We start from the raw sequence: 24,146 nt of genomic DNA, 5'->3' as shown, positions 1-24,146 counted from the left end.
GCCTGACTGGCCTTGAAAAACATACACCAATGCTTTTTTTTTTTTTTTCTTTTTCCCCAAGTCAGAAAACTCCACGGAGGAAGCTCTGACCCCGGAGTGCACAATAAATAGGCAGACTAGCTGTGGCCATACTCCTCTCTAGAAGAAATGCGTCCAGATTTTCCGCTGTTTTGTTTTCACCCAATATCTGATCTGTAAAGGTACTAAAACCAGACTTGAGCCCATCTTAGAAATGTGCTCCAGCTGATTTGGTCATCCTCACAAAGACAGCTTTTGAAACAGGCAGACTGGGGCCAAATTGTGTCTGTCTTGACTTAGCTGGAATAGTGAGGCAACTCTCAAATGCTGGAGACATAAAAATGAGGTGGCTAAGCGCTAAAAGGACCAAAAAAAGCCCCAACAAACCAACAACCCACTTCGGAATTTCTTTTTTAACATATATAAACAGAAGGAAAAATTAATTAAGTGAGAACCAGCACTACTGGCGTGCTCACAAAGGGTCAGGTAGATCTTTTGGAAAGGGCTGAAGCATTACAAACATCACGGCAGCTCAGGTCTCCAACGACAGCACTGCCCCTGCCTGCCGTGTTCGCTGGGTCAGGACAAACACAGTGTGTCAACCACTGGCCCGAATTGAAAACGATCCATCCAGATTTATTTATTCCTACTAAAACAAAATCCTGTTAAACAGTACGTAACTCTGTGTCTCTACAAACTCACAGCTATCTGCCAAACAATAAAAATTCCAAACTACAAAAGATGAGTTGTATTCAGTAAATATAAATGGGAAATTTAGGCTTTGTGTAGAATGTTTATCAGACTATTTACAGTGCAACACAGATCATTTGAGTTCAGATCTCGCCAGCTTCTCTCTCTTCTGATCTCTTGGAACGAGATTTGCCATTTGTGCTCTCGTGCCGCCTCTCAGAAGAGCTCTTCTCTTTTCTCTCTCTGTCTCGTGACTTTTCTCTTGAAGATCGATCTCTAGAAGATCTGAAGTACAAAGTAAACCGTTGCTATAAGCTTCACAACTAAAAGAATTTTCAAATATGCACAAAATGACAACATCTTTCCCTAACAGGGCTGTGGCATAACACAAGTTTCTTACAGAAATGTGCCTAGGCACTGCGATGTCAGGGGTGGTGTCCCCCAAGATGGCAACTCTGGGCCCTCTACAAGCTTTATGTAAGAGAACGTCAGTTTTGCAGCGCTGAGTGCACGGTGCAGCCTTTGTTACTCTCTCCTTGGAGTGAACCTTTCAAGCTGTTGCCACAGGGGCTCTCTGAGGTCTTTGCTGGGCCCTCTGTATTTAATTTAGTGGGCCATACTGAAGCGCCTGCAATTTCTTCCTCATCTATGACTCAGCTCTGTTTGTGCCTTCTAGAGTGTTTTTTCATTATGCTCTAAGCTAGTGGCTTTCTGCTCAGCTGCTTTAAATACCAACTGTATTCTTTGGACTCAAATGCTTGCTTAGCCCTGGGCTTTTCACTTTGCATCCTGACAAGCTTTGTCCTTGGCAGCATCCTGGGTTCAAAGTCAGGATGATGCAGATTTATATTCACAGCCCGCAACACGGGCAAATCTTTTCACAGACTGCCCAAATGACAGCTACAGATTTTCAGCAGTGCTTCACTGTATCAGCCCACACAGAATTAAGCAGAAGGCTTCTTAGTAGGTCCAGTCAGAAAAGGCTGTTTTCCTCTGCGATTCATGCCACCATATCGACTAGCTGCCTTCAAAAGGTGATGATCCTGAATGAGCTCTAGAGGGCTGGACCTCTTCAGACCTAGGCAGAGGCTTTCACAAGACCCCACAGAGCCAGCACACCTTACTCTAAGACTCGGTACGCAGGTTTTTAATTTACAGTCACAAGAGGAGGACCTGGCAGGTACCTTAGAGGTTCCAGCTTTCATTCGTGTTGATCATAAGGTCTGGAAATACCATACCATCGATACATTAAAACCTTACAGTCCTCCGTATCACATGAGCTATTTCATTTTCTTTAAATTGTGTCATTTAACCAGGGGCCAATATGAGTCTGCCTGATGACCCCATTGCCAGAACAATGCCTGCTGCCCGTAGTCCTCCTACCCAGAAATCTCCAGATCCTGCATCAGGCTCTCCATTTCCTTCTACATGTGAGACCTCAGACCAGCAGAACCAGAATGAAGGTTTCGTTAATTCTCAAGGCGAAAACAAGAGCTACACTCTCTCAGGGAACAGACTTTTTCTGTTTGTTCTCTTGGTTTTTTGGTTTTTTTTAACTGATCCTGGTCTCTCCACAGTTCTCAGTAATCTTGTGGAAGTATGTCAGCTAGCCAATCCCCCTAAAATCTCGATGGGCTGATTTGAATGCGTTCAAGGTTTTTGAAGTAATCCCTTACCTGCTCTTTAGTAATAGTTATTACAGGGTCTTCCTCACTTCCTAATTGTCCAAACTTCTTTTCTTTATTTTTCATGTTCAAGACAGATTTAAAAAAGGACTTTAGTATCTCAGCCATTGGAGAAGCAACAGTATTTACACACCCCCCTCAATTATTAACAGACTTATTTTTCAGACCATTATTTCCCTCCCCTTCATCAGGTATCCTTAAAACCTGTTCTTGCCCCTTAGTTAAAGTGACACAAGACACACAACAGCAGGTTTGTTTCTAGAACTGTACTCGAGTGGTGGTGCCTAATCAGGTGAGATGGTGCTGAAGCACTCCCCTATTAATTAGGAGCATTTAAAAAAAGGCAGATCTAACTTTAGGAAGCACCTGGTGACAGATTCACTCCTGGGCTTAGAAGGGCCGTAAGGAAACACAATGATTCCTTTGAATTTTCCTAATACTCCTACATATGCTTGCCTCATCCTTCCTCCAACAGAGTGGGTGTTCTGTCGAATTTCAGAAGAGACTTAAAGCCCTTCTTCATACAGTGCTTCTCCTCAGCAACAGAATGGTATACTCCTCCCGGCTTCCTTTTCCCCTCCCTCCAGTGCAGATTCCTCAAGAATTGTCTCTCTCGAGCAGCTTTCTAACAGAAGACTTCCCCCAGATCCCAAATCATACACTGCCTTCCCCATGCCAGCACTGAGAAAAAGAATCTGGGAAGCAGAAGGTAACCATAGAAATGTTAACGTCAAAGCTGTCTCTCAGTTACTTGGCTTTTACAGGCCTGGGGAGGCTGTTAGCTCAAGCAGGCCTTTCTGCTGCTTCTCATGCAAGAAAACCGGCAATTTCTTAAGAGCTCAGCACTGCAAATCAGGGAACCAGTTCTATCTCCTAGACTCTCCTCTCAAGCTGGGACCTCACTGCACAGTTACTGCCCTACTGCTCTCACGTGAAGCCGTCTACAAATGGCCACTGGGAAGTCCTGCTTTGGCCCAGGAGCTGGTACAGGACATGGCAGATGCTAACCTGAGAACCCTGTCATACCCTCAGGGACTCACCCTAAGGGACTGGGGAGACTCACTATGATGCCAAGGACTCCCCTTTCCAGAAGCACTCATGTCAGGAATACATACTTGTGTTTTGAACTCCTGTCTCTGGACCCCCGTCGGTGACCTCTGCTGTGGCTGCGGGAACGGCTCCGGTGGCGTCTGTGTCGGTCTCGGGACCGGGAGCGAGACTTCCGCCGTTCACGGGAAGCTGATCTCGAGCGTCTCCGCCTCCTATCCCGAGACCGTGATCTAAAGAGGACACAGATTGCCTCAGACTCAGGAGATAGGCCAGAACATCGGGTCTGCATACCTGAGCCCATCTCTCAGACATTCCCAAGTAACAAACACCCAGAGCACCAGCACTCACCCCCACCCCAGCTGCGTACCTACCAACACAGACGGCAGATCACCCACAGGGTGGGCATCTCCCTCCTGGGCCTCATGCTATCAACAAAATGCCAACGGGTAAATTAGTTTTGCTGGGAAGCTCAAATATAAAGCTCCCACCGTTACTGTAAGCACGTGCCAATGCCTAGAGCAGAGCTTACCAACCCTGCCTCACTCAGAGTGAGGCCTGTGTAAGTAGGAGAGGCCGAAGTAAGTGGCATGTGAAATTACCATAACCCGTACGGCAGTCTGCCACAAGAGCCTCCCTCATGAAAGTACTACACTTCAGAAGCAGGTTTGTTTCAATCTGCTCTAAAAGAAAAACAAAGGATGCCAATGGACATGAAAAGCAGTAGAGAGGAAGATCTCCAGGTACATGATCACAGAGAATGCTGTCATGCCATTAAGGCAAGCTCTTCACAGAGATGTAGGGGCTTTAATCTTGACTCTCTGTATTTTGACATCTGAGGTATGATACACATAACAGATATATTTCAGACATTAAAGCTATGGAAGTATGTTAAACATTTATTGAAAGAGGCATTCTTTCAAAAAAGTACATTCTTAGACTCGCACTCTGAAGCACGCAGCACCCTCTGGTCCCGATCAGGCTAGCCAGCATCTGCTTTATAACCCAACGAGCGACATTAAGTTGCACAGCACCACTGAGGTGCCCGAGCGGTAGCTCCCATTCTTTTCAGGGAGCAAAACAGAGAGACCAGGGCATGGAGTGAACTCGATCTGTGAAACCCAGGAAAAACCTCAGTAGTTGGATAGAAACACAAATAGGCATTTGTGAGAACTGCACACTCACCTTCGACGATCTCTATTTCTTGATCCAGACCTAGAAAGAAGAGAGTTAAGTGAGAGAAGTTATAATATAGCCAGCGTGTTTTCAATAGAACAACCCATCCACCCTGGCAGCTCTTCACAGGAACCAAAAATACCCCAGGTAGTATGTCAGTTAGAGAAAAGCTTGCCATTAAAACATTTAATTAGCTTCAATTTGAGGGGCAGGGAGAATTTGTCAAAAATTGAAGAACTTCATACAAACACTAGTTTCTACATGCAGAGCTTCCTGTCAGAACAGAAAAGGTCTACAAACCAATTCAGTCTCTATTATTAAAGCACCACAAAAACCTTCCTGACTACATCTGCTGTGCGTATTTGTTATATATACTCTTTACCCCCTGCAGTCTAACATCAACTAGATCAACGTTTTCAAGAAGTGCCACACTCCAGTCAGAAAGACACTTGACAGTTTTCTGATTTTGGCTCCTTTGAGGTAAATGCACATTAACAAGGTTTTAATAAAGAGAAAACAGCATTTTCTCACTCATCCCATCTATTTAACAAGCATTAGAAGGAAATCTGCATCAATTATTTTTTCCCTGTTTGGAAAAAATGAGCTATAAGAGGGGACACAGACACAAGGTAAGAATACTGAAAAGTATACTGAAAATCTTTCATCCCAGACTTAGAAAGCCACTAGAGAAAAACAATCTAAACCTCACTACTCTTACTCACGCTTCCATGGCTTCAGAGCTCACGTGCAGCACACTTAGCTTAATGCTCTAAGCATTAGCTTTTGACAGTCTGTAAATAATAACGCCACAATTCTTTCAACTTCTACAGCACCATTACTCAGCACCACTTAAAATACCACTCCACGCGTAAGAAACGCCCTGCCTCTTTCTCTACGGCCACAGTTCAGAGCCAAGTACACCAAAACATCACACGCTGTCTGAATGGTCTCTTTGCCTTAACTGAGAAGTGGCCAGTCTCCCTATTTAGTGACTTAGACTCACTCCCGTAACTGCTCCTGTCTCCCTAGTCCATGCAAACTCACAGGAGGTGTTCCATTTACACAGCCACAAAGCTGTTCCGGCACTGTAACCAGAGATGCGGCTGAAAGCTACATGCAAAATTTTAAAAAGCAATAGAGAAGCACCTATTTTTAATAACATCTTTTAAAACCGTACCTGGATAAGACAAGATTAAGAGAATCAATGTGCACCGACATTCCTTCACAATGAAATGGGATTGTTCAGTCATGGTAGAAAGAAATAAAAACCATAGTTTAGAAAGGAATTCAGGTAGAAGGATCGTAAACAAGGTGGAGCTGAACTTGGAGTCAGGCAAATGAAGCATGTGCTGAGGCAACACACAAGATGACCAGATGAAGGGAAAGCTGATAAACCAGGAGAGCAAGGCAATAACACACACCACCTTTTTCATGTAACAGAACCTGACAGAGCAGCAGGACTGCCTGTAGATGCCTGGCAGGCAGATGAATTTTTTTGGTGGCTGTAATTACTCCAAGTTCTTAATGTTCTTTTCCTCCTGATCACTTTCTTCCAAATCACCGTTGCACACATCCACACAAAACCTTTCCGCATCCCCAAAAAGCCTGGCTGCCCTTCCACGCCTACGATCTGAGCAGGAACATGCACAATAAACTCCTCATAATCACTCCCTAGTGCTAGACTTCAGAATTCAGGAAGCATCCAACAAAACAGCACTTTCTTTACTAGCCTGATTTAGTACACAGCAGGAGACAGCCAGTAGAAGACTGCTGTCCACAGCTCCTCTTTTCTGTCCCTGCATCACAGAGGCCATGTGCTGAGTTTCATAACCTGTGTTTTGTCCAACTTAACACAAAGGAAATCCATTTGGCAACTACAACTAGACTCGTTTGCTGGTGTACTCTGGAAGCAAATACCAAGGTCTGCACTTCCAAGCATGCCACCTCTCCACAGAATTTCAGTCTTTTACCGGGTAGCCCACAGCCACCAGCAACACCAAACAAAGGATGTGTGTTTATTTACCACTAGGGGTGAAAACACAGTTCACTCATTCCTATGTGGAAATCACAGTTTAATTGACAAATCAATAAAGCCTGTGACAGGTAGTTTCACAAGTGAATATACAAGTTCCCATAATATGTCACAGTGCCTGTAAGTCACCAAAGAGTTCTCAAAATCAAGCGGTAGTCTTTCTCTCACCAAGTAACACTGTTAAGATGCCGTATAGGAAGATACGACAGTAAGAGTTATGAAGGAAACATGTTTTCTGCAGTTCCTTCAAGCATCAAGCCCTGGTTAAGAGAGGAAGTCTGAAAGGCAGCATAAGTCACCAATTAGTTTTTGATGGAAAAATGCCCCTGTAAGCATGGCGTTGCACAGCTCCCAGAGGGTAAGGTGTTGAGAAATGGAGAAATCTAGGCTTTAATCTCAGTTCTGACACCGAGTGTCCACTGGGAAAATTATTTTCCTTCTTTGGGTCAAGTTCTCATTTTGGAGAGGCAACGAATTTGACCTCTGTATGGCAATCCTGGCTTCTTCATAACAAGTTTTTCTTTGGTATCTGAACAGAGGAGCACACAGATGCCTCCATACAGAGTGAGACAAAAGGCTGGCCAGTCTCTAAGTAGTGCCACATATGGAACTCAGACTTCAGGCCAACTCAATGCTGTTCTTAAACCCGTCATATCCAAAGCATTAAATAAATATTCAAAAGCAGTCCTCAAACTTCTTCATCAGATGCATCCATATATGAACTACCTGTGAACACAAGAGGCTCCTTAACTCCCAAGAACTGAAGGTTTAGGGGTTTTTTTAAAAACCACAAAAACCAAACCATAGATGTGCCACAGGAGGACAAAAGTCAGCACTTTGGGAGATGCAGACCAACTAGAGATCCAGAAGACTCTTCCTGAAGGCAACTGTTGAGCAATTTTCACACAGAAATGGCCTCCAGGAAGAAGAGGTACCATGGAGACATACACGCTGAGCTCATGTTAGATATGGTCCTACTGTTGCCACGAAGCAGCTGCACGGGAAAGCAGTTCTCATTTCATTTCCATCTCTCTGACCATAGCAACAGAGTGCTATATCCATGAGTGCAAGAGCAATCCCTTTTAATTAACTCCTGCACTCCTAGCCAGTTCCAGATTCTGCAGCTCCTAAATATAACTGCATTATTGACAATCTTGCATGGATGCCTGAAAGTTGTGAGTTCTCAGGAGAAAGCTGCAGCACGAACTTGCACTTCATGACACCAGGCAATCCACAGCGAGAGAAAACCCACACAAAACACCCTAACTGGAGAATGCCTAACAATGTGTGGCTTACAACTTCACAACACACCATAATCACCAAGCGGCAGACAACAGAAAATCAAGCTGCTTCGATTCTGGTATTTATTTGCTAGCATTTCCAGCAATGTTTATGCAGAAGCCAGCACCATCTTAAGACCATACTGCAGTTACACATCTCATACGCCACAGACATGGATGGCTGAAACACGCTCTTCAGTTGATAATGAAGAGTAATAAAAAGCTCTCCACAGGCAGCAAGGTTGGCTTTTTTGACGCGAGAAGTACAAAAAGAGAAAGATGTGAGGTAAGTGGGGAGATGCTGTGATAATGAGAACATTCCTACTCAGCCACCTCCTCTGCCTGACCACAGCAAATCACCAGCCTCTCCACACCAGGCTGCTTAGCTGAGCTGTTTACACACAAGATTCCAGTTCTGTTCAAGTACAGAAGAAACAGTATTTCCAGTTCAGCTGGCAAGATGCAGAAGAGGTTGTCCTGAGAATACCAATGCTGCAGCCGCTCCCACTGCTCAAGGATTATAGAGCTATGAGCAGAGGGTGACCCATGGCCACGACCGCCAGAAGCAGCCACTCCCAGGGATCCCTTGGACCGCCTATAGGAAGGCTTTTCCAAAGCTGTGCCAAAAGCACCTCACTGTTACCATCAAAAAGTTTTTGAGCAACACAGGCAGCCCATCATCTGGCTCACAGATATCAGTGCCATTCTATTGTCACCTCCTAGCCTAGAAGTGAAGAGGGCTGTCCAGGGAATTTTTGCATGACTAGTGCCTTTTGAGCAGACCTAGCCCTCACTCATCTTAAAACTTTCCCACTCAGATGCACTGGATGAGGGCATTTTATCCAGATTCAGATTCCCAAAGGCAGGGACTAGACCAATACAGGGCTGAAGACTACAGGGAGCTCACATCTCCCAGATAAACAACGGCGGTTAAAACAATACATATACAATCACTCTAAGGTGGGGGGTTTGTGCATGTGTTTTCATCTTTCACTGAATGTCAAGGTGCTCACACAGCATCTGGAGCATGTCCAACAGCTACTCCAGCAGCTGATGCTGCTCTCCTGCAATGCTCAGATACAAGAAATCAGACTATTTCAAAAGCAACTTCACAAGCCACTTATCAACTTCCACTTACCGCCTGCCCATTCTCTCCTCTCGTTCTCTCTCCTCTCTCCGTCTCAAACGATCCTGGTTTCTCTTCTCTTGCTTTTCTGCCACTGTTTTCTAGAAAAAAAGTCCACATTGTATTTCAGCCACACAGTAACAGGTCAGAGAGATCTGCAGGGAGACTATTCCAATACTAAGACAAAATAAGACCAAGAATTTTATCACTGCATTTTACGTGCTAGTCAAGATTACTATCAAGGTTCTCACTTTCCTCACAACTTCACTAACACACATCAGTGCAAGAAATGCCACTCCCTACTCTGCTTTGCGTGCTTGTGCTCCAAGAGATGGGCCCGTAAGCTTTGAGGCAAGGGATTGTCTCACCACAAGCGTACACAACACACAACGGAACAGCACTCTGGCCTTGTGCCAATGATCAATCGAGGCACAGACCTCAACGTACCGCCTGATGAATAATGCAGAGGAATCACAACTCTTACTAGAGCAGACTAAAATGTCTGTTTGCAAGCAAGGCCAGTACTGTAACTCCATTACAAACCATTTCAGAAATCTTCTGATCACTTCAGCTACAGAAGACATTTTTCACTGACAGCACTATGTGAAACTTCAGTTCAAGCATTTTGTTAAGAAGTCTCAAAGTCAAAAAGCGCAGAGTGACAAATTTCAGCCATATTAATAAAAAAATACAGGCAATTATATCAAATGCTCTGAGGAACAAATGACAGCAGTGGTCTGGTTTGACTAATTCAGAGAGTACATATTTAATTATCCAGATATTTCAGAACAGAACCAAGATGAGGCTACCCAAACCTCCATTTGAAGTTTCAGGGATTCTGCAGTCAGAAATTTCTGGGCTTTTACAAGCACTCTGCAAAGAATTAATTTAGTAAAAGTGTTGAATGTCTTCAAAACTACAAGGCGAAGGTTTAAAACAGAGAGAATTACCCTCAGCTGATCCAGTTTCTCACGAATCTGAATGAAACCCAAGTGTAATTTGCCTCCAAAGTGGTCAGCAAGACGCCGGTCGTTGTCATGGAGACCCAGATATGCTGAACAGACTTCACACACACGCAGCTTCTGCTGCTGGAAACTGGATGCAGGCATTGAATTTCGGTATTCTTCCTAAAGGGAGGCAAAAAACCACACAAATGTCAGGGAACCCTTTCATAGTCACAACCCTCCAGGGAAACCCCTGCAAAGAACTGCACTGCTGCTTTCAAGAATTAAAAAAACACCCTCAATATAAAGAAGGCACCATACAAAATACTTTGTGAGCACAGCTAACCTGACAGTCTATCCGTGCAAGGGACTAAGTATTTCAGAGGATGAATCCCTCCCCACCCCAGTCAGCTCTCTTCACTAGATAAGTTTCTGAAACGCTTTTCTTCATCTACCGCACTACACTACCAACTGCCTGCTGGCACATGGCTCAAACTGAAAAAGGAGGTGCTGGCAACATACGAAAAGAGACAGGACTCGCCCAGCTGTTTGTCATGCACTCAGCCTAGCCCAGTCCACTGTTACAATTCACAGCAGAACCAATCCCATACCTCTGCCTCTTTCTTTTTCGCTCGGACTTTCTCCACTTCCATCAGGATCTTTTGGGACTCATCAACATTTCCTTCAGCTCCCAGCTGTTCAGCTTTAGCCAGGAGTTTTCCAATGTCTTCATTCAGCTCATGCACCTTCTCTGCCTAAAGAGAACAATTAGGTTTTATTAAGATAAAAATCACACAGGACAACTTTTCCTTTTCCTCCAAAAATACTGTTTAACAAAATTGCTTGTTGGAAGACAATAACAAATCTCTAAATGTCAAGAGTCCCAATAAAAAGGGACCAGTGGGCCAAGTACTGGCAATGCAGTCACAGACACATAGCAAAGAGAGAAACTAGGCATGCAGAGGACATCATCACTTCTGCCGCAAACAGTGGCACGTTTCTGGCTTACAGGACAGGACAGAGTATGCAAAACCAGCTTCAGAAATGTTTTGTATTGGCCTGAGGAAGGAAGTTCCCAAAGAGGAAACTCCAGGAGCATTTGTTATGTGAAAAGACAACAACCAAGGGATGGACTTACTGTTCTAAGCTATTACATAAACATTGATTAGCGTGGGGGAGAAACCAATATGCTTTATTGCCCGGCTAAAACAACCTGGTTTAGAGTTCACGTTTTACACTACTATGGTCCTCTGAACCAGTAAGTTTGCCACAAGGACAGCCAAAGCAGCATTTGAGGAGGATGGCTGGAACCCATCCAGCCTTTGTGAAGCCTACCACCCCAGTATCAATGGTGTCAGAGACAAGAGAGCATCAGTGCTCTCGCACAGACTTTCAGAACAAACGTTCAATGAGAAGACAATACCTTTGCAGACACTTCAGCGCTGATCTCTTCCTGTGTCTCAGCCAGGCGTTTCTTGGCCAGTTCTGTTCTCCTATCACACTCCGCGATGAAGGATTCCAGATGATCCATCGCCTGCATGTTCAGACAAATAATTGTGAATAAAGATGCTCTCTGTGCCAGATCTAGCTTTGACAGCCAACAGCTAGCTGGTGCAATCCCTGTACAATGCACAGCCAACCTCAAAAGCAGATGCCTTGAGACAAAAAAAAAGGTGACACTGCAGAAAAAAATAACATTTGATCGCTACCCTTAAGTCTGTCATCTGCCTGGTACCTGACACAGTTCCTTTGCTCTGACACACAACAGCATGCTCACAGGAAGACTGCTTTGCACTAGAACTTCTAACTCATGAGCAACAGGTGCAAAGAAAAAAACACTTGAATAATATAAAAAGGAAAGACAGAATTGTTATTCCACTTGACCTGTTCCACCACAGAAAGCTAAATCTGGCAAAAGTGAAACTACAGAGCAGGCGGCTTTTAATGTTAAATCTCCTTTTGGGACAGGCCACCAGTTTACAATGACCTGGTAGAGAGCAGCAGGTGTGGGACACAAGGAATGCCAGGGGAGGCTCCCAGCTAGCTGGAGTAATGGGGTTGTCCAGGCCACAATTACTTTTACAGTTTCAAGTTAGCAATCAAGCTGACATTTGGGAAGGGGCTGCACATTCTTGTCAGGTATCATATCAAATAACATGGCTAGCTGAAATGCCCATTAAGTTCTATTGTTCAGCCAAATAACATCAAGAGTCAGTTTCCAAAAAACCTAAAATTTCTCCGTACTCACATCCAGCTCAAAAAACAGGTCTCTCTCTTTACTTGCAATCTCATAATCTGCTCGCAGTGCCAAGTCATGGATCTTTGTACATTCTCCCAGGTCCATTCGCTGTTGAAAAGAAAAAGGAAAATCAATGTAAGAACCCTCCATTATGGCAAAAAGCAGCAGATACTTAAATCTTGCCAACAGTATCATAACAAAATAACATCTCTTTACCAAGAAGAGCTTCCTCTTAACCTGTCAGTAAGGGAACTAGCCAGAAGAACTACATGCTTGCTAGAACTCATTTTCCAGGTGTTCCTGGAACAACATTATAATACCCCAAATGTTTTAGGTCCAGTCCTACTCCTGCTCTAGGTCACAGCACAGTCTTAGAAAGTGCTGGGAGGGAGCTGGGAAGGCACTGCATGCTGCAGCAGCAACTCCTTCAATGGGCACCAACCACAAATGTGTCCTATTATGGAGCTACAGCACAGCAAAACATATAGCTTGGTACCCTGTTTAAAGCTCCCCTGGAAAAGCACATCTGTGTCAGGATGAGCCCTAGTAACATAATGAAAGATAGCAAATTGTAGAACACAGACAGAATGCTTCCTATCAAAACCAAATGGACTTTAAGGGCTGCGGCCAGTAGAAAAGCACAACTCCATACCCAGCAACAATAGACTCCTAATTATACAGCTAGCCCCTTCCCACATTCAGCTGCAGCCTGGAATTTTAAAACTTGCCCAGCAAAGCTAATTCCTACGCATAAGCCCATCTAATGAGACGTCCTGAGAGCATCTCCCTTCGCAGAAAGCTCCAACTTGCATGCTGCCCTTCACTCCCATTGCAGTCAACACTATTTCAACTTATTTTCCCCCAACCTAGTAGTTAACAGCCACGTGATCCAAAGTTAATTATGTTCTCAAAACATGGAAATTGCATTTCCACATTACCAGTATGTAACAGAGAACATTTATTCTTAAAGTAGAAAAATACGATATTTTGAAAGCCAAAATAATAAAAGATCTAAGTGTAAGCCACAGCACAAATGGCAGGGTACATGGCATGGCATGAAGGAACACACCAGCCAGCCACCGTCTTCTCTCCCAGTCACCACCAGTCCCAAGGAGCCCAAACCTGAACATGAACAGGTGTCAACTCACTGAACTGCAGAAAAAGCTAAATACAGCTAAACCAGGATCAAAGCAGAATCCCTGCAGAACACCACAAACTAGAGCTGGGGGTGCCAGTGACACTTATGCGAAGCAATGCACTCAGACAGCAGTGTTTAGAATGAAGCAAACCAATTAAAGCTCCACCAGGTAATGTTCAGGTTTTCAGCAGTTACCCATGTTATTAGCTTTTCTTTTTTAGACAAACAAACAAAAAACCTATTACAGATGACTTGCCATTATTTAGCCTTCCCCATTTTGCTCAGATTTACCAGAACAGGAGGCCACAGGCAGCAGGCTATAGAAACAGACACTGCATCCAGGAATAGTCCTGCTGAGCTCTCTAATGGTGGAAATTTAATGCCCACAAAAAAAAGCGTGCTGGTACTTTCAGAGCTTAATCATGTTCATCTTCAGGCAAGCCTCTTCAAAGAAAGCTAGAGAGCTACTGTTATTTTACCACAAATACAACTTTCCATGATATGACCTAAATCCTTTATTCTTATGGTCATTCTAGAATCTGAGATCCCTTTCCAATATAGGGAGAAAATAGCATATTAGATACAATTGTCACAGATCGTTAAGTATTTAAGTATTCTTATCTGAGCTCTTCGTGCAAGCTGAGGCACTAGCCCCACTTTAGAGAAGGGGCTCCAACCCAAAACTTCAGAAAAGCCAACAGTGTGTACTCCATATTCCTCTCCCTGTTCGTTAGAAGGCAATAAATCCCTCAATCTCTTCCTCAGGAGGAGACAGATCAGGTCTCACCGGCAAACAAACCTCAAGTTTTCCCCCGTGTCCTTCAAGATGATCTAGGTGCAAGGAGATTCTCACAGGTAACGCTCACTTGAGGTAAGACCACTAGCCCTTCTGTCTCAAAGAATCCTCTCGTCTCAGGGAGGCCTGTCACCAAATACTCACCCTTTCCAGCAGAGATCCTGACTTGCTCCAGTCAACACCTGTGGCTGGTTTATAATACAGGTATCTGAGACAGGTGACCAGCAGAGCCTGAGTAAAGATTTAACCCCCTGCTACACACAAAGACTGAATAAATGTAGATGCCACCGATAATTAGTCCTGCTCACATTTGCTGAGCAATCCACATTCTAAGGTATCTCTTATGATCTCCACTAAACTGCTAACTCACCAGAAAGTCTATTTCCATGAGGAAGGCTCTTTAATTGTAATCAGAGCTGCAGAGTTTCACCAAAGTAAAAAAGAAAAGCACAGACCCCCACAACACAATTCTGCAACCTACAGATTTCCACTCAATTGTACCTCCCAGTGGGGGACACAATTAGTTCTCTGAATGTAATTTCCAAGCTATGGTCTACCTGGGCAGCTTTCAGACTCATCTGTCCACTTATTAGTGGAGCTAAAATTCAGGAGGGTTACCAGCTGATGCCATCTCTGAACGTGCTGCAGTACTTCCACTGACAGAAATATGCTCACCATTACCTGCAGAGCTAACTCAGGGCACACCACTAACGATCTAGTTGACAAGGCCCCTGATAACAGTACATAGGCATACTAAACTAATTTCTGTTCTCCCAGAATTTTCCTCCTTACCCACAGAGACCAAAAAGAGAATCACTGTAGCTTATTTAGTGACGAGTTTAGACAAGTTTCTGGAGCCAAAAAAGAATAATCACAAGAACAAGCCAGATTAAAATTACAGCTCTTACAACCAGGAACACTGGCACACCTAAATAAAGCAAACATCAACATACCTTTTACAGCTCTGAGGAATATTCCAGAGCTCTACATACTGTCTGGACTCCTTCTCTTACCCTGCACCTGAAGGTCAGTGAATGGGACTCCATCGCATTTCACTGAGCACAGCTACACAAGGGTTCCAGCTTCCTGCTCGTCTCCAATCAGCCTCCCACTAAGGAATATATGTACACATGAAGGAGGCAGCAGTAACAATGCCTTCAGGGGGAGGATGCAACATAACCAGCACCAGAAGGCTTGGAGCATCTGTTGGAAGTTTCCAGAAAGATCCAAGGTTCTGATTTATGCAGTAATAACACATCCAGAGACGGACACTACCCCATCCAGATGAGGCTGATTCACCCACACAGCCCTTCCCTTGATGGAGCACTGTAAGATGCCCATGAACCTGACCAGGATCACAAGGAAAGTCTGCACGTTCCAGTTAAGTCTAATTCTGTGCTGGTAGTGCTGACAGCTGAAACACTGTTCCTGTTCCGGACATCACATGTTCTTTCAACACAGACCTGCGGCACCAATACTTCTCCTTGTCCCCAGCAACCTGCTGACAGCAGTGTGGAGAGCTCCACAGCTACTTAAAGGCCACCACAAGATCATGTGAGTGATCCACAAGATCACTTGCACAGAAGCAGTCTTCCTTCCTACTCCCATAAGATTTCTGAGCACAAATTCTGCAACAAGAGACAAGAGACAACTCACCGCAGACAAGTAACAACAGAAGCAAGAGAAACAGATTTCTCAGCGTGCTTCTCTGGCCCAGGAGACTCCCAACCCATCTGAACACCTCAAGACTTCCTTGTGCTTTGGCACTAGCTCCAAGTCACACACATCACTTAATTCAAACCCTTTGACTCACCATTTACCCTCTTCCTGGAAACATGCCAGAAGAGGTAGAAGGCAGCCTGCACCTTCAAAACACTGTCTGGGCCCAAAAAACTGTTGTAGAATCTCATGTCAACAAAATATACCCTAACCACAGTGACCTCCACAAAGGATGGAGCAGGCAGAAGGTGATTGAAGCAGCTTTAAAATTCCGAAATGGAAGTGAGGCGATACGAAAGCTGATAGAGCAATCGTTGAACAATACATGAGCTTCAAATTAATGAAAAATAAAGACAGAGATACACAGAGACTGGTATTCAACTCTTCCAACCTTATTCTTCAATAGCAGCCACTGAGAAACTAAAGTTTGAGCACTCAGAGCTGAGGCAGCTTTTGCTAAAGCTCTTTCTACTAGTGCTGCCACAGTCTTGCTATCACAGCAATACAGAGGAAGGAGTGCCAGCCCTCCCGTTTGTTGGTTACCCACTGTGTCAAACCCAGCTCCTGAAATAACAGCAGGAAGGGCTATAAATAACGACAGTATCTTTAAACAATCTGGTTAAGTAGATGGGGAATGTGAATCACCACAGCATTTAGTGTCAAACACAGAGGGTAAAGATGCATTTCAAACATCCTTATTCATCTCCATCCTGTAATTCTGTAACACAGCAACTACAAAAGACATGCACTGTTTTCTTTTGAAAGCCGGACTGCCTCTTTCATCTGGGCGCCTAAATTGAACACTTACTTTGCAAGATCTCACTGTTACAAGCCCATATCACCTTCAACTCTCAGAGAGAGCACGTGAGCCAAACCTTTGAAAACTGGCCAGCCCTGTCCCCCGGGGGCAGCAGCGAAGGAGCCGAGGCAACCGTTTCAAACCAGTCAGGCAGTGACACACCGCTCAGACCAACCGCCTCTAAAGACAAAGTCAGCCTGAGCTGCAACCTGCCATTACCACACGACCCAGTAATGGTGACAAAGCTCCCATTCCATCAGGGGAACACCATGCAGTCGGAGAGAGGAGACTGAAAACCTCCAAGGACGAAGGATTATTGCAGCTGTTAAGAAAAAACTTGCTAACCTAAAGATGCAACAGTGAACTACAGCACCCAGGACAGCACACTAGCTACATTGCAAGACCTCCACAGGACAAGTTTCAGACCCTAACCATTTCAAACCGCTGAAAGAGAAAAAACCTTGCAATTTTACATGGGATTCTGAGAGAAAAAACATTTCAAGTGAATTCTGAGAGCTCCTGATTTCAGTGGTTCCATACACGGGTCACAAAAACGGAAATTAGAATTGTGACTGCTCCTTGGGCACAGAAAGCCTGATCTCCCATGCAAGCTACCCACGATGCACAGATGAGCCCTGAAGAGCTGTACCAACGTCTGCCCCACCAGAGTTTCTCATTACAGAGAATATACTTACTGTTCCAGCCAGGATATCATGAGGACAGCAATCCAGAAGGTGGCTCTTGCAAACACGATCATCTGTAAACTTCACCCTTTGTCTGGTTTCATCTCCTGAAATTCATTTGTGGTTTTAAATAAGGACACATTAGAATACCGACAAGAGAACAAAGACGTCGGTATGATCATTTTGCCTCAATATGCAGATTAAAATACTTGGTGTTCCTGCTCCCCAAAATTACTCGAAAAAAAAGCTTAGAGGGTAACAGGATATTCTGGAACACTTATAATTGGCAACAAACACTATTTTAGCATTTATTCATCCAGTACACCATGTTAAACACAGTGTTGGTGAGCCAAGTAACGTCCAAGGCCTGTCATCCATATAAAGAGACAGCACAGCCAGAAGAGAGAAAAGGAGACAGACAGCCTGGCTCACAGCCAAAACGTTTTAAATTTTTTTTCCCCACCTCTTTTTTTTTTTTTTTTTTTTTTTTACTGTGAGGAGAGGGGCAGGAGGTACCAAAACCCCCGCTATCGGAGGGCCATGAATCACAAGACAGGGCTGTGCCGGACAGTTTTTATAGGCAACTGCTATTTGCTTATCTGATAATTAAGACATCGGTCCATCTGGTTTGAAAACCAAATATGCAGTGTGCTTTCCAAGGCCGTGCAAAGATGAATCTTGTAGGTCTTGGCCTAGAACACGAAGCGTGCTTCCCACCCACATCCCACCCTCAGAAGACATTTTACACTCAGGAGCCACTTAAACAAGACAATATCAGAAAAGCAAAAAAAAAAAAAAAAAAAAAGGAACAAAGTTAGTCAATACACACTGCGAGCTCCAACATATACTATACCCATCTGCATTCTTCAAGACCTCAGCTGCAGAATTTTATGCCCACTGTTGAAAAGTTTTAAAGGAAAAGTTTTCTTGCCCACACCTGCAGTAAGGAAGTCAGGGGAATGATACATAAAAGTAAAGGCAAAGTGGTAATGGTATGTGACAATTTTAAAGCTCATCTGTGTGTATGACACAGGTATGTGTAATACTAAAGTATGAATATAGTTTAGGATTCGCAAGCATCCAGGAATAATGTTGTGTCTACTGAAAATGTTTTTTTTTTTAATTTTTTTTTCTTTCTAAGCTACACTTTTAAAGTTACTTGTGAAAAAAAAAGCAAACACTTTTTTTTTTTGTTATAACAGCTTTAAAAATTGGTTGTGACTCACGGCTCGATGAACATGAGGCTTTTCTGCAACTCCCTTGCAGATTGATGTAGGCAGGCAAAGATACACTGAACCTTTATAAATAAAATAGAGGGGCCACAATTGTTCAGTTTGTATGAAATAAAAATATGGGAAGCAATTCAATAGCAACTCAATACACAAAGAAAGAAAAGCACTTATTCACTTACGAAACAAAGTGCAAAGTACCTGAACAGCCCTGCTAATGTGCCAAAGGGAATTTAAGTAATCAGCGAGTCCAAGAAGGGAGATACAAACGGCAGCGGGCCCGTATTTTGCACGGTCTGTCACTACACCGGCCGGCTCCTGCAGGCACACCTACCTACGTGCCTCTGGATGTACGGCGTGGCCCGAGCACGGAGCCTTCCCTAAAGCTCCCTGCGGCAGCCGGGGCCCGGAGCGGCGGGCTCCACCCGGCGCTGGGCCACGCCGGGCGCTGTCTAGGGCCAGGGGCGAGGCGGGCCCCTCGGCCGGGCAGGCCTACCCCTACCGGGCTCCCTGTGCCGAGCTCGCTAGGCCGCCCCGAGGCGCGGCGAGGCCCGGGCCCGCTCCGCCGCACTGCCCGTCGCGGGGCCGGGGCCAGGCCGCGGCGGGGGCGGCCGGGGGCTTCGGCTCCGGCTCGCCGCCGCCCCCCGGCGCGGGCGGCGGCCGATCGCACCGCAGGTCCGTAGCGGAGGCGGCGGCTGGACCGGGCCCCGCACGGTTGAGGCGGCCGCCAGGCCGCGGCGCTTCCTGCAGGCCCCGCCCGCCCCTACTCACCGTCCCGGGCCGTGCCCATGAGCTGGTCCAGCAGGGCCCGCATCTGGGCCTGGGCCGACATGGCGGGCGCGGGGCCGGGCCGCGGGGCGCGGCGGGCGGGCGGCTCCGGCCTGGGCCTGGGCGGCGGCGGCGGCCTCGGCGGCGGCTCCGGCCTCGACGGCGGCGCGCGGCGGGCGCTGGGCGGAAGCGGCCCCTCCCGCCACCGCGCGGCATGCCGGGACGGGTAGTCCGCCGGCGGGGCGGGGCGCGGCGCCCGCAGCTGCGGCCCGGGCTGGCGCCGGGGAGTGGGGCCGGGGCTGGCCGGGCGCCTGGGGGCCGGGGGGGCCGGGGCTGGCCGGGCCCGGCAGCCGCTCCGCCCTGGCGCCGAAGGGCCCCCGCGGGGCTGTGCGCCGGGCCGCCTGCCCCGGTTCCCCGGCCCTAGTGGGACGCCCGATTAGCGGTGCCTGGGGAGGCCCGGGCGGGGGGCCCGGCCCCATCAACGGTGCTGCCCCGCACCCGGTCCCGGGGTGACCGAGTGTGGGCTCGGTAGCTGGGCCGCAGTGGCTGCTGAGCCATGCCGAGCCATGCCGGGCCCTGTCAAGCCGTGCCAGGCCATGCCAAACCATGCTGAGCCATTCTGAGCAGTGCCAGGCCACATTAAGCTGTGCCAGGTCATGCTGAGCCATTCTGAGCAGTGCCGGGCCACATTAAGCTGTGCCAGGTCATGCTGAGCCATTCTGAGCAGTGCCGGGCCCTGCGAAGTTGTGCCAGGCCATGCTGAGCTGTGCTGAGCCATGCTGAGCCATGCCAGGCTCTGCTGAGCCAGGCCAGGCCATGCCAAGCCATGGTGAGCCATGCCAGGCCCTGCCGAGCTGTGCCGTGCCGGGTGGATGATGGTGGGTGCCAGCAGGGAGCAGACCAACAGGTACCCATGGTTATCAGCTCCCACCTGCCATGTTTTCCCGGAGGTGCCTGGGCGGGATGGCTGCTGCTCCCGCCCTGGTGCTGCCAGTGCGTGTGTTTGGAGAGGGCAGAGGGAGTGCTGGGAGCCAACGTGGTGCCTGGCTCTGCCCTGGCAGGGTGACCTGACCAGCGGGGTGACAGCCGTGCCCAGGCTGGCGCTGTCCCTGCCAGTGCTGCACCACACCAGGGGCTGGGGACCGCACCTCAGTGCTGGGGGACAGCTCAGCCCAGGGTGCAGGGTGGCAGGGAGTGCTCTGAGGGGACAGACCAGGAGCTCTGGCCATCCCCAACCCCAATGGCCAGGGTCCCACCCCCTGAATGTCCCCAGCACAGATGGTGATGGGGTCTGGGAGCTGTGTCAGACCCCCACCATCCTGTGCCCTGCAGCTGTCACAGGCAAGCTATCCTGTGTCCCCCAGCCACACTGTGTCACTGGCCCTTTCCAGTCCCCTGGCCATCTGTGTCCCCTGGCCATGCTCTGTGCTGCCCCAGACAGCCCTGCTGGCATGTCCCACTGCCCAAACAGAAATGGCACCTCTGGCCACAGCTGCCTTGGGACCTGAGCTGCTCACCATTGTCACCGCCCTCAGTCCCTCACATGCTGCGTGGACCAGCATAGCCACATGCTGTAGCAGAGACACGGGGCACCCCAGCACCCTGTCCATGGTGACAACGCTGCCACCCTGTCCCCACTGCGGGGCTGGCCCGGCTACTCTCCACACAGCACATTCCCACCTCTGCATCCACAGGCGCTGCCTGGGGCACCCAGCCCAGCACCCTGAAGCACCTCTCCTGCCAGCTGTGCCATCGGGGCCATGTCTTGCTGCCTCAAAAGATTCTGAACCCCATCCTGGGGCTGGTCAGGGAGCCCCACATGTACCTCAGGGAGGCACAAGGCCGGAGATGGGGGATCCAGACCCTCACAGGAGCTGCACAGCACCTGGGGGGACCCCACAGAGAGGCTTTGCCTGCTGCAGCCACAGCGGCAGCACCTGTTTGCAGAGGCATCGCTCAATACGCAGTATGTTCTTCAGAAGATCCCTACTCCAGGAGTCAAAATAGCATGAAATTTAATTTTACGCCTATTTGACAAAGCTTGATTTCACCTCCAATCAGCAGGGAGATAAGAGCCCTCGGCACAAGTGTGCGGGCAGTTTGGCAGCTGGGGCTGCCGATTTAATAGGTGAATTTACAGGAACAACACTTGAAAATCCCCTGGCTAGTGAACCATTAAGGTGAGCCCTGCCTTCCGTCCCTGCATCCCTCCCCGCACCGCTCTCCCGTTGCTGGGTGCTAAAGCAAACCCCAGCTCTGTTTACCAAGTCTACTATTACAATACAGCTACCAAATATTTGCCAGCCGTCAGCTCGCTGCTCCGCTATAAATACTTCAGGCCCAGGTGGAGGGACGGGAAGGGGGAGCAGCACGGGAGCCTATGCATGGCTGGGCGGCAGCGCCAAGGTGAGTGCCGAGCCGCGGCCCCGGGCGATGCCCTCCTGCACCGGGGCATTTCTCTGGCTGAGGGTGGCAGTGGGGAAGGCTGGCTGTGTCACCGGGGCTGTCCTGCTCCCCTGTCCCCACAGCCCAGAGGTGTGTGGTGCCTCGGGAGGCTGAGCCCCCCACCACCTGCCCTGGGGTAGCACGGAGGCAGGACCAGGGGTCCTGTGGTGGGGATGGCACAAAGAGGGACGCACGGTGACCCCAGAGATGGCAATGATGCTGTCTCAGGCAGGATACATGGTCCAGCACGGTGCTTGGCATGGCAGGAGCAGGGCTTGTCCCCCAGGGTTTGTCCCCTGCCCCAAGACTCTTTCGGGGCCGGGGCTGGGGCAATGGCAGTTCCAGGCATGTGGCCAGGGATGCCCTGCAGCAAGGCAGGGCTTGGAGCTGGGGACCCCAGGGCACAGGTAGCGCTCACTACAGATGGGCTTCGTCCAGTTCAGCGAGACCCCGCCATGGCTGGAGCCCCCCAGGGCTGTGCAGGGAGGTGGCTGGGGTCACCCTGTCACAACGAAACCTGTGGGGCCATTGTGTGGGCAGAGCACAGGGCTCAGCATCCTAGATGCTCAGCCCAGGGCGGCAGGGTGCTGAGCACAGGGTGGCAGAGTGCTGAGCGCAGGGTGGCAGGGACAGCTAATCCCAGGGTGGCAGGGTGCTGAGCCCAGGGTGGGTGCTGTGTCCCATTCACCTCCACACACAGCCCCAGGGTGAAGGAGCACATCTTGCTGCCCCACAGCTCTGCAGGACATCTCCGCTGCCCCACGACTCATAGCGTAGGGGGGCATCCCCACTGCCCTGCATCCCGTGACTTGGTGGGGACACCCCTGCTGCCCCATGTCCCACAGATCAGTGAGGACATCTCTGCTGCCCCACACACCATGACTTGGGGATGTTCCCATTGTCCCACATCCCATGGATTCGGGCAGACATCCCTGCTGCCTCATGTCCCATGACTCAGTGGGGACGTCCCTGCTGTCCCATGTCCCAGGACTCAGTGGGGACATCCCTGCTAGCCCATGTACCAGGTGGGTACACATCCCTGCTGTCCCGTGTCCCATGTCTTGGCGTGAATGTCTTTGTTGCCCAGTGTCCCAGGGCTCACTGGGGATGTCCATACTGCCCCATGTCCCATGGCTCAGGGGGAACATTGTCACTGCCCCATGTCCTATGGCTTACGGTGGACATCCCCACTGACCGGCAGCCCCACCTTGCCACTGTGCGGCATGACACGGTTCCCCTGCCACCTCAGGGCCGAGTGCCACTGCGGGGTGGTGGTGTGGGGAGGGTGCTGGGGCGCCTGCCATCCTCACTCCCTGTCCCTGCCCGCAGGGTGAGTCCAGGCCCCGGGGTGCCCCTGCGTGCTGACATGGCGGCAGGTGTCATCCAGCCCCTGGCTGAGCTGCGGCTGCCCTCACCCTTCCCGCACGGCCTGCTGCTGCCCGCACGCCCTGAGCCTGACTTCCCCGACCTCTCCGAGGAGGAGGAGGAAGAGGAAGAGGAGGAGGAAGAAGAGGTGGCAGAGGAGAGCATGAGGCCAGAGCTGGCCATCCCCAGCGCTGCTGAGACTACTCTGCGGCTCCTCAAATTTTCGGAGCTCATTAGCTGTGACATCCAGCGGTACTTCGGGCGGCGGGGCCGGGACGAGGCCACCAGCAGCCGCAGCATGCCCGAGGACTGTGGCTCGCCCCGGAATGTCGAGGCCCAGCAGGAGGCCACGGCACCGCGGGGCAGCCCTGGGGCCAGGCACAGGCTGGGGCCACTGGCTGAGCTCTTTGAGTATGGCATGCACAGGTGCCTGCCCGCCCGGGCAGCCGGCGGCAAGACTCAGCGGCTGGAGAAGAAATATGGCCACATCACCCCCATGCACCGGAGGAAGCTGCCGCCCTCCTTCTGGAGGGAGCCAGGCCCCAGCCCCACCAGCCTCCTCCATGCCGGCACCCCCGACTTCAGCGACCTCCTGGCCAACTGGACAGTGGAGCCAGGGCCAGAGCTGCCAGATGCCAGACAGGAGGTGCTGCCCGAGCCGGGCCAGCCAGGGCTAGAGGCTGAGCCCTTCGCTGGGCTGTGACCCAGGGCCCTGGCCCTGCCACGTGCCACCCAGTTGATGATAAGCCTGGTGGCCCCGGTGCCATCGCCAGGGCACCTAGAGCTGCCGGGTCAGAGCCGGCAATGGGATGAGTGAATAAATGACTCCTGCCAGGCACCAGCGCACGCGGTGTCCTTTGCCACCGGCCACCACAGCGTCCCCACTGCCAGTGACAAAGGGCTACTACTCAGCATGGCTCTCTGAGGGAAGGGGGGGGGGGGGGGGGCGCCTGCCCCAGCAGCAGGA

The 24,146-nt window shown here is 49.1% G+C and overlaps 2 protein-coding genes across 6 annotated transcripts; one reads left to right on the top strand and one right to left on the bottom strand.

Annotated features, from left to right (window-relative positions):
* Positions 1-628: 628 nt before the first annotated feature.
* On the bottom strand, positions 629-19,571 carry LUC7L (LUC7 like). Of its 5 annotated transcripts, XM_080384531.1 has the most exons (12): positions 19,373-19,571; positions 18,599-18,669; positions 17,385-17,479; positions 12,247-12,345; positions 11,422-11,532; positions 10,610-10,753; positions 10,005-10,181; positions 9,067-9,155; positions 4,626-4,655; positions 3,509-3,673; positions 2,385-2,446; positions 761-993 (listed from the first exon to the last, which is right to left on the bottom strand). In XM_080384531.1, the coding sequence occupies exons 4-11, from the start codon at positions 12,340-12,342 to the stop codon at positions 2,419-2,421; spliced, it is 840 nt and encodes a 279-aa protein (XP_080240657.1). In that variant the 5' UTR covers positions 12,343-12,345; positions 17,385-17,479; positions 18,599-18,669; positions 19,373-19,571; the 3' UTR covers positions 761-993; positions 2,385-2,418. The 5 variants fall into 5 exon arrangements, with proteins under 5 accessions (XP_080240656.1, XP_080240660.1, XP_080240658.1 ...); XM_080384530.1 differs by lacking the exon at positions 2,385-2,446 and having other exon boundaries at positions 629-993; positions 19,373-19,570; XM_080384534.1 differs by lacking the exon at positions 2,385-2,446 and having other exon boundaries at positions 629-993; positions 18,226-18,669; positions 19,373-19,451.
* A 194-nt stretch (positions 19,572-19,765) lies between these two features.
* On the top strand, positions 19,766-23,882 carry PERCC1 (proline and glutamate rich with coiled coil 1; the record flags this gene model as incomplete). The annotated part of the gene is made up of 2 exons (XM_080384558.1): positions 19,766-21,775; positions 23,144-23,882. Exons 1-2 carry the CDS (start codon positions 21,750-21,752, stop codon positions 23,880-23,882), a joined length of 765 nt encoding a protein of 254 aa, XP_080240684.1. The 5' UTR covers positions 19,766-21,749.
* Between the last annotated feature and the right edge of the window lie 264 nt (positions 23,883-24,146).

Source organism: Falco punctatus (genome assembly GCF_963210335.1).
Source record: "Falco punctatus genome assembly, chromosome: 4".
In the NCBI taxonomy this organism is placed as follows: Eukaryota; Metazoa; Chordata; class Aves; order Falconiformes; family Falconidae; genus Falco; species Falco punctatus.
The sequence above is the reverse complement of the archived record's forward strand: the minus strand, read 5'-3'. Positions and strand labels throughout refer to the sequence as shown.